This window comes from Hippoglossus stenolepis, chromosome 17 (genome assembly GCF_022539355.2).
Source record: "Hippoglossus stenolepis isolate QCI-W04-F060 chromosome 17, HSTE1.2, whole genome shotgun sequence".
NCBI classification, from domain to species: Eukaryota; Metazoa; Chordata; class Actinopteri; order Pleuronectiformes; family Pleuronectidae; genus Hippoglossus; species Hippoglossus stenolepis.
The window spans coordinates 7,108,021-7,117,908 of NC_061499.1; the positions used below are offsets into that span (position 1 = coordinate 7,108,021).

The 9,888-nt window shown below is 44.2% G+C and overlaps 1 protein-coding gene across 1 annotated transcript; it reads left to right on the plus strand.

Annotated features, from left to right (window-relative positions):
• Positions 1 to 8,234: 8,234 nt before the first annotated feature.
• Positions 8,235 to 9,736, plus strand: dpm3 (dolichyl-phosphate mannosyltransferase subunit 3, regulatory). The gene is made up of 2 exons (XM_035183562.2): positions 8,235 to 8,291; positions 8,528 to 9,736. Exon 2 carries the CDS (start codon positions 8,552 to 8,554, stop codon positions 8,828 to 8,830), a length of 279 nt encoding a protein of 92 aa, XP_035039453.1. The 5' UTR covers positions 8,235 to 8,291; positions 8,528 to 8,551; the 3' UTR covers positions 8,831 to 9,736.
• Positions 9,737 to 9,888: the final 152 nt, after the last annotated feature.

Sequence of the window (9,888 nt, forward strand, 5' to 3'; positions counted from 1 at the left end):
CCCAGCTGTGCATACATCATAGCCGGCATGATATGTGTGTACAGTTAGAGAAAGAAATAAAAGACAGAACGAGTGAAGGAAAGAAATAAATTAAGACGAGTATGGACCTGCAACAGATACCAGCAGATGTACACATGGAGAGGGGGGGGGGAGTTGGTATTTGATCTATGACGAGAGAAGACCAGTCCAAACAGCCCTCTGAAGTCTGACGAGGCTGTGGTCCTCTCCGTTACCGTGTCAGTGCTTCCCGACGGCCCACCCTGGCCTCCTCGTCTGTCTCTCCTCACCTTCCAGATGCTCGCCCAGTGAAGGGGTGAAAGGTTGGCAGGTGCCTGGGGGAGCAGCGAGGAGCCCTGGGGGTCAGATTTCTGAGAGGTCAAGCAGTTGCAGTCTCGGGGTGGGAGGAGTGAGGAGGGGGGGCACAATATGGCTTGTTGTCCAGGGCAGACTCGGAGACAGACAGGACCACAGAGCAGCAGTCTCACCTAATCAACTTCATTTAAATGGCAATGACAGCCTGTCTGAGGTGGCCACAATCAGCTTTCAGGGTATTACCCACTGCCCACCACAAAGCCATAATCCTTGAGTCCTTGACCTTTTTTCATTTTCAACGTAAAGCCGCCGACGGTCGCAAAAGCATCAACAAATCTACACCGAATCTGAATTCAATCCCAGAACTGATCTGCAATCACAGAATAGAAAAGTTGCTCCACTTTCAACTGACAATATGTGACATCCAGCACAATAGTTCAACTCTGTAGCTTGTGAAAATATAAAGTGGAATGAAATGATTTTGTAGATTGAAATCATATTGATGTGTGTCTAGTTGACTGAACCTGCAACATGACCCTGAAGTGCAAAACACAAAAGGCATGAACTTCTAATGGAAACTAAAAATTCCTACTTTGTGTTTTTTGATTTATTGTTGTGTTATATTTTTCGCCGTAGTGTTTTATGGTTTATTGGTCTTTTGTAATTTGTCGTTTTGTTTTCTTATCCGTCGTTTTCTTATTTCGCATCGTGGTTTATAATTTTTTCTTCTCTTATTTGCCGTTGTGTATTGTGATTTGTCTTATTTATTTTTTTGCCGTTGTGATTGGTCGTGTTTTCTTATGTGGTGTTGCATTTTCTAATTTGCCGTTGTGGTTTGTAAATCGTCGTCGTCTCCTCTTCTTTGCCGTCTGATTGTGTTCTGTACTTCAGGGCCACTGTACTTCATCCCCCGAATGCCAAGTCTAATCTGGTGGAACAACAAAGCATGTTGTCTATATAATGAGCGACCGAAGGCAACATCTTGTATGGACCCAGTGATGCATTCACTGGTTGACCTAATGAGTTTTTACATGTGACTCAATGTTCAGTTTGGCGTGTTTGGCTTCCTAATGCATGTCCCCGCTTCTCCATAGCTCCCTCATTGCATCGCTGGAATGAATCAATGAAGTTTTCAATGTGGACGCTGAAATCAATGTGTCATTGTCGAGCGATGCTGTTTACAGCTCCAGTGATCAGATTTAATGCACCCGTACTGTAGCTACCTCTCCCTACGACCTGTGTGCCAGAGATCTATCAAAGCAAAATGATGCACTGAGCAGATAAGATTAGGAGACAGAATTTCCCATCTTCCCCTCCCATTACCATCCATTATGTACACACAGGATGAGGTCAGTTTGTTCTAGTCTAGACGCGCAGCGCTACATCATCCGCCCCTCGCTGAGTACACGGCGCTGACCCACATTAATACGTTTATAATCGATACCTCCGCGGGTCCCGTGCGAGGACTCGCTTATCTGATGTTGGGAGGAAGTTCTGCAGTCCAATTTAAAATGGCCCCGGGGAAACTTCATAACCGTGTGCCAATTAGTTCCACTGTCAATAATGCTAATGCTAAAGGACATTGTGTTCTGGGGTGAGAGGAGCGGAGGGACAGATGGAGGAGGGAGACATCATCAAGCTCGTGCCATTGTTAATGGCTGTTACACTGACAAGAAGCATTTGATCAGACAGACACACACACACACACACACACTCATATACATTATGGCTCCGTGGATATGAGGGGGGGGCTGTGTTACGGGGGCAGCATTACACAACCCATGAAGATAATAAGTAATGACGTCTTCTAAAGGTCAACAAACAAAGCACTAGTGGGACAAATGCAGGCCGTGTGATGAGATTCATTAGGACAGCATTGAGAGCATGGAGAGCGAGGAAGACGGGGGTGAGGAGGGGTGAGGGCGAGGGGGGGGGGGCGCATTCCTCTGCTGTTGCACCGCGGCCGTCACAGCCGCACACGAAACAGGTGTGTGTCTGTACTCCGGGGCGCGGAGAGCAAGACAAGTGCTACTCTCACATGGTTCAGACTGGTCACACTTGACCACACTCCGACCTCCAAACCCCATTGAGTGGCCCAAGACTTCATTAAGCTCGCCCTGAAGTAGCACAGGGGCCCCGCAACTATTATCTTGGCAATTTAACACAAGCTCGCCGTCCCGAAATGATCTTGACTCGAGGATATTTATGAGCTGCGCCCACGTCAACGTCAAAAGCTTCAGGGGCCCTGCCTGGAATTCAGGAACCCCCCGTTGAGAAGCATGAACAGACTCCTCCGCCCTGATGCATCTACTTTGATACGCACTCACCTCACCTGTCTGAGGAGCGTCTTACTAAACTTACAAAGTCATCCCGCAAGCACAACACAACTCAGAGTCGTACATATGAGCACAGAGAGCATTTTAAAAGGGGCCGGTGACTTTTAAACTTGGAGGTGCAATTGATTATTGAAAATGTGTTTCTTTATTCTGAGACACCGACATTAACCCTAATTCCTGAATGGGTGAAAATGCAACTTGCTGGGCACAGAAGTGAATTCAAAGTTACAAAGATCAACACTTGAGACCTGACTTTGACTTGACTTCCCTCTAATTTAACTCCCTTAAGGCTGGAAACATTCAACAATTAGTCGTCATGTCCTTCCTCCTGCATGATCCAACCAAACGTCACCCCTCACCTATTTGTTGGCTGCTTCATTGTGTACCTGAATAATGTTTGCACCTTGTTTATTGTCTTTGTAGAGTGCCAGGTCTAATCAGTAACCTTTTATTACCTCGGCCAAGGAGGCTGGTTTCACCTCTGTCCGTTGGTTTGCAGGATTATACTGAAACTACTGAATGGCTTTCCACAAAACCTGCCAGAAAGATGGGACAGGCTAAGAGGGAACCTGTTCGATTGTAACGTGGTTCTGGAAAACAGGCTGCATCCTGAATGACCTTAAGAGGACTGATGGACCTTGGTGGAGGTGTGCGCTCTACTGAGTGCCATTCTAGTTATTTGTGCCTTGTTGTGAGGTTGAATCAGGCTGTTGTGTTATCGCTCGACCGGACACTTCAACAGGACTTCCCCCCAAAATATTTCAAAACAGCTCGGCGACTGGTAAATTCTTCAGATTTTTTAGAAAACCCAGGAAATTCTTGAGAGCTACATTTTCAAATTTCTTCTGAATTCCCTGAAATTAGTTTTTGAATAACTCCGAGGTGAGCTCAGGTTGACAAGCTTGAAATGTTTGCGCGGTCGTTTCATCACCTGAAACCACTCCTCACGGTTCTGGCAGTAAACGTCCACACTGGTGCTTTTCCAGGCCCAACTCTCAAAACAAAGCCTGAGCGTGAAAGATCTCGTGCTGCAGGCTCGTTCCTCTCAGACGAGTATCAGATCTTTCTCTTCCACCAGCGATATCCTGGAAGCTGTGGGACACGGTGACGCACTTTTAGTCACCCTTTCCTTTTCCCAAACACACACTCACACACATCTAATGACAACATTGCACACAGCTCTGTTCTGCGGCTCAGGAAACAGAGGGTTCCTGTTTTTGAGTCCAAGCTCTATTGTTATCTTAAACAGCGTTTTTACAGTACATGCTCTCTCTCTCTCTCTCTCTCTCTCTCTCTCTCTCTCTCTCTCTCTCTCTCTCTCTCTCTCTCTCTCTCTCTCTCTCTCTCCCTCCCTCCTTATGTCTGGCTCTGTCCCTCTCTCACCCTCTTATGATATTACACAATAATTATCTCGTATAGCTCTTTAGTAGCACACATTCTTATCTGCACTTTTCACTCTGCTAATATTGACAAAGCCAGAGAGATAAGAGTCAACACAACTGTCCATTACCACTTTTCCCTTGTTCTATCTCTGCCTCTTATCTGTGCTCTCTGGCCGGAGTCACACACAGTCACTCCCATTGCTGCACTCGAGGATGAAGCATCTTCTCTTCTGCCATCGCACTCTGTCTTTGTCAATCCCTCTCACACACACTCGGCCTTCGTGAGTTTCTCCACCGCTCTGCAGACTCTGTGCTGTGGGAACCGAGGTGCTGCACGCAGTGGAAGGTGCTGAGGTGGGGGGGATTGAAGAAAAGTCTGGATAAGCAACAGCTGGATTTAACACACCATTAAGGTCATTGGTTGTTCAAGCTGCACCTGCAAATCCCTCGATTGCACCCCCCCCCCTGCGTAAACCTCTCTCTGCTCCCCTCCCTCTTCTCCTCTTTTCTCTGTTGCCATCTCTTCTTTCGTCCACATACTCAATCACCCCTTCATTTTTTATTCCTGGTCCTCTCAGCTTTCTCTCTCTCTCTTTCTTGCCCTCAACCATGAACCACAGATTAAATGGTGTAAACATTATAAATTACGATTAGAGATCATAGTGACCAAATATTATCATGGTTGTCAGGTTTATGGCAGAATTCTTAAAATGTAAAATGCTCAAAACGTACGTTAACTCATATATTAATTGGAAATAAAACATTATGTGAAAGGTGTATATTATGTACAAACTCTTTTATATTCGTATGCTCTTGTCTACCTCATTCTGACCTGCCTGCTGCTGTAACAATTGAATTTCCCCGCTGTGTGGATCAATAAAGTTTTATCTTATCTTATCTTAATATAGCAACATTATCATTGAGGAAGGAAGGGAAAAAAGCTAAAGGCAAACTCCTTTACTGGCAATGGGAAAGAAGTTGATCACTTTTTAGTGGGTTTACCTGTGTTTAAAAGAAATTGGTATAAAGAGGTATTTCTCCCCCCCCCCCCGGTCCCTCTACCTCTCTCATACTTCTGACTTTGTCCGCTCAGACAGGTGAAATACATCTGTAGCTCGGACACCGCCTATCGCTCCTTCTGCTACGTTTTCACAACAAACAACAAGTACACGTTGCTTGCTGCCCCCGTGTCTTAAGAGACTTGCTAACTTTGGTCGATGCTAGACAGTACCAACCAAATCACCACGCTAATTAAGGTCATTCTGGATTGAAACACTAATACCAAATGTTGGAAATTTTGCCACAGTACATCATGAAACTAGTAAATGTTTCATCCCTATGAACCCTCTGCACAGCCATTTTTATGGTTCTTCATGAAAAATAACTGTTCCCACATCTTTCCTTATTCCCTCCTTCCCTGTCTCCTTTCTTGTCACAACCTGCTTCTTTCTCTTTTACTCACTCTCTCTCTCAGTCTGGTTTCCTCCCTCTCATTCTCTCCATTCCAGTGACCCCACCCGCTCACAGGCTGTTGTGTTGTGTCTGCCAGGCCTTCTCGGGCTGGAGCGCAGGTTTCCTGAGTTCTGGAACGGAACAGGTGCTGGCAGGGAGACGCACTGAGAAAAGCCAGCTCCACTGTTCCCACTGAGTGTTTCTCACACACACACAGACACACACACACACATACACACTACTGCTCATACCGATACAACACAGGCAGGACACAGCACACATGCTGAGCTTATGATGCAGTGTGTCACATGTGAGCTCACCTGGATTCGGTTTGTTTTATGGAGACAGTGGAGCAGCCTGACCTTGACAGTCTGATATGTATCACATCACATCTTATTAAGTTCAGAGCTTCATAGAAATGTATTAAAACCAGTACAGGTGTTTTTTGTTGTGACGTTTTAGTAGGAGAAGTTGTAAATATTGAAATGAATCACTTCGACTCTTGACTCGAACGCGATGTTATGAGGAGCACCTGGATTTCTCCTACTCCGACAAGTCAAAATGTCCCGCCATAAAAACAGCCTGTTATGATTCAAATGTTTTTTTATTTATTGGAATAATAATAGAGCTCCATAATAGAGTTTAGCACTGTTGCTTAACAGCAAGACAGGTTTTCCACAACTGAAAATAATCCAAACTACAGCTGCTGTTTCAGGGAGTGAAAATTAAACTATATGATTGTAGGGCATAGTCTCGTCTCAACAACACGAAGGTACTTGGTTTGAATCCCTGTTCGGCCTTTCTGTGTGGAGTTGGCATGTTCTCCATGTGTCTGCATGGATTTTTTCCAGGTATTCATGCTTCCTCCTAAAATCCAAACACGCAGATTGGGGTTAGGTTAACTAGAGAAAATGATTCATGAATATGGGCAATACAAATAAAATTTGATTGATTGAAAAGGCCTATTGTGATTTGTTTAAATTAAATTTACCATTATGTTCCTTCCTTTATGGACACATTAAGATTTCCCAGATTCATAGTATTAACAGAAAATGACCTGACCACAAATATGTCCTGGTTTCTGTTCAACAAATACTGGGATCTACAGCTGGTCTTTCTTTTATGACAGTAGATTGAACATGGATTTCTCTGAATGTTAACATGCAACGTAGAAGATGGACGTAGTTAACGTATTAAAAGTTATTATCATAGCTGCATCTACCTGTCGGCTGTGATTTTCTGATCACAGCCCTTTTCCAAAATCACGACGCCATTCAGAAGATAAAATAACCTCAAATGACGCTGCAAAGATAAGATCAATTTTGATTTCAGGATTTAAATATTTACATTTTCAGCAAACAGACATAAACCATTCCTACATAAAGAGAAAACACATGCTGCAATGCTCTTGCAGGCACAGAGATCATCACTCGAACTATTAACACTTGTGCAGACGAACATAAACACCACAGCCCTAAGAATAACTCTCCATTTTTCCCCAAAGAATGATGTTTATCTCTCAGTGGCTCCTTAAGATGCCCCTCCCCCCAGTTAAGTGAATGGTGTTTACGTCCCAGCCCTCATGATTTCACCCTGGAGAGGTCTGTGCCCTCTGCACCTGGACAGTTCACCGCCCCGAGTGCAAGGACATGCACCATAGCACCTAAAGAGACATAAAGATCTAGCAACTGTCGGCTCCCAGGGGCCCCTAATGAAACTGTTGCTGGATTCCTCGCTTCGGAACAACATTAGCGTTTATAGATAGCTTTCAGCCGGCGTTAATGGTGAGGTAATTTTCAAAATGGCTTCTCTAAATTAAGAGGATGACACAGAGAAACAGTTAGAGGTCTAATGTGTGTTAAAGTCGAAGTGGGGGCCTCTTAAAGACTCAGTGGAAACAAATCGTTTTCTCTCGCTCAGCTGACAGGCTACTGGTGTTGTTAATACATCAGACAACAGTGTAGTGCAGTGTGTTCATGAAAAACATAGTCAGCAACAACATTGAGATTTATTGAGAAGTGAAACCCGAAGAAGTGACTGCAATTCATCTTTCTCTCTGTCTTCTCGCTCCTCTCTAGATAGATGGAAAGATAGATAAGATACTTTATTGATCCCGAGGGAAATCTAGTGGCTAATTACCACAAAACAACAGGAAATATAGACTTTAATATGAATTTAATGGCGACCTGTCCAGGCTGTATCCTGCTTCTCATCCGGTTATACTGGGATTGGCTCCAGCGCCCCCCACCCCACCCCACCCCACCACCCTCTAAATGGATAAGTGGTATACGGTTTGGAGGTGTGGATGGAATAAGAATTTAAAAAACAATTATGACAAGGGTGTATTATAAATAATTAAATAACATGTTAGAAAACAATAATTAATACATTCATAAATCATAAGGGTTTGCATGGGGAAATAATCAAAAGATGTTTTTCATTCTGAGGTTATAAAGAATGTGAATTTAATAAACAAGTTAAACAAGGATGTCTTGTAAATAATTTAGTCACATACGTACAAATAATAATAATGACAATTAACAGTTATAAATACATTCAGAAATGATAGGGTTTGCATATAAAAATGATAAAAATATGTAAAAACGTATAAAAATGAATTTTATGGTCTCATTAGTATGATATTTTATATAGTTATCATTGTGAATAATATAAGATGCAACAAATATAATGTAAACTCACCAAAAATTCAGTTTTTCTGTTGTAACACATCGTCACTACATTTCCCATGAGGCGTCGCGGTTTGCTGCGTCATTGACGTGCGCAGAGCTGAGGTGTCATTAGACAGGAGGTAAACACGTCGGGTTTGGGGGGATTATTGCTTCTAAATCAGATGATTGGACGAAGTAATCTGTAAAAGATCGATTGATTTGATCGAATATGTTTATTTAGTGAGACTGTGACGTATCTGCTGTTTATCTGCTCTCAGTGTTGTAGCAGCAGAGCTAACACGAAAGTGCTGCTACTGCGCTAAGCTAATGCTAAGCTAATCAAATGACTCTTACCTGCTGCCTCTCTCTCCTCCAGGTCGGTTCCCGGCGGGCTCTCATCATGACGAAGCTCCTGCAGTGGCTGCTCGGCGTGTCGCTGGTGGTCGCGGCCTGGGCGGTGGTCTCCTTCGACCTGTTGGACCTGCGCCTGCCGCACACGTACCGGGAGGTGGCCTGGCCGATGCCCCTCTACCTGCTGGTGTCGTTCGGCTGCTACTCGCTGGCCACCGTGGGCTACAGGCTGACCACCTTCAATGACTGCGAGGAGGCGGCGAGGGAGCTGCAGGAGCAGATCAGAGAAGCCAGAGAGGACCTGAGGAGAAAGGGCCTGAAGATGTAAATCCTGAGGACCGTGTAGAGACATTGTGATGGATCCATGACTGTTGCACACAACCTGGTGTCTGCACTCGAGAGGCTGGAGTCTCTACAGTGAAAGATGCTGGATGGACTTCCTGTTTACCATTCATTCATGCAGCCATGTTTGTTTTCATTCATGTGTTCACTGGCACGTCTTTAAGACAAATTAGAAATTAGCCCAACTGACTGTTTTTGTTTTGACTTTAAGACTCAACTCTGTTTATAAACTGAATATTTTTGTCCATTCAAAGACGTGTCTGAAGTAAAACATTTATATTTTGCAACATCCAGTTCTGTTCAAATCGGCCTGTGGTTCCACTGATGTATAAATAGCTTTTCTTGGAGAAAACGCACACATTAGTGTTTAGTTATCATCTGTGACCAGATATTCATCACTGGAAGAATCCAGCTTTCAGACATGCACTGAACTCCAGACATGTTCCTGAAATGTTCTGTGGGGTGGAGGTGGGGTGGCTTAATAAGATCGCAAATGTGTCCAATCGGAAACCTAAACCGAAACATTTGTTTATGTCACGTCCTACATCCTCCATGTTCCCATCCCTCGCCTGAATGTTACCGGAAATGTTTCTGTTGTTTAGATCACGTCTGACCTGGACAATCTCCTGCCGCGTTCTTCATATGTGAAAGTTCAAAGTTCATGTCTGAAAACGGCCTCTGACCTGATTCTCGACTGGGATTTTTTTACATTCTTTCAATCTGCGTCAGCACCGCACAGGGTCGGCCTTGTCGTGCCTGTCTGGAGGTTGCTGCTTGTCAGAAAACATGGAGTAGATTGTTATCTGTAGTGTACATTCCATTGTCCGGTTTCAGACTGGTTCCCTGTGGCTATTGCTGCGATGTAATTAAAATGGAGTCTATTTTCTTCAGATTTTCTGCCTACGAGTGTTTATGTGTCATTGCTGGTGGTTCAGAATGTGTGTGAGTATGTGCATGAATGCTTGCATATATGATGCATATAACCCACATGGCCTGAGGGCTTCACATCAACTGGCCAATGTCTCCTTCTCTGCGAGAGACCGA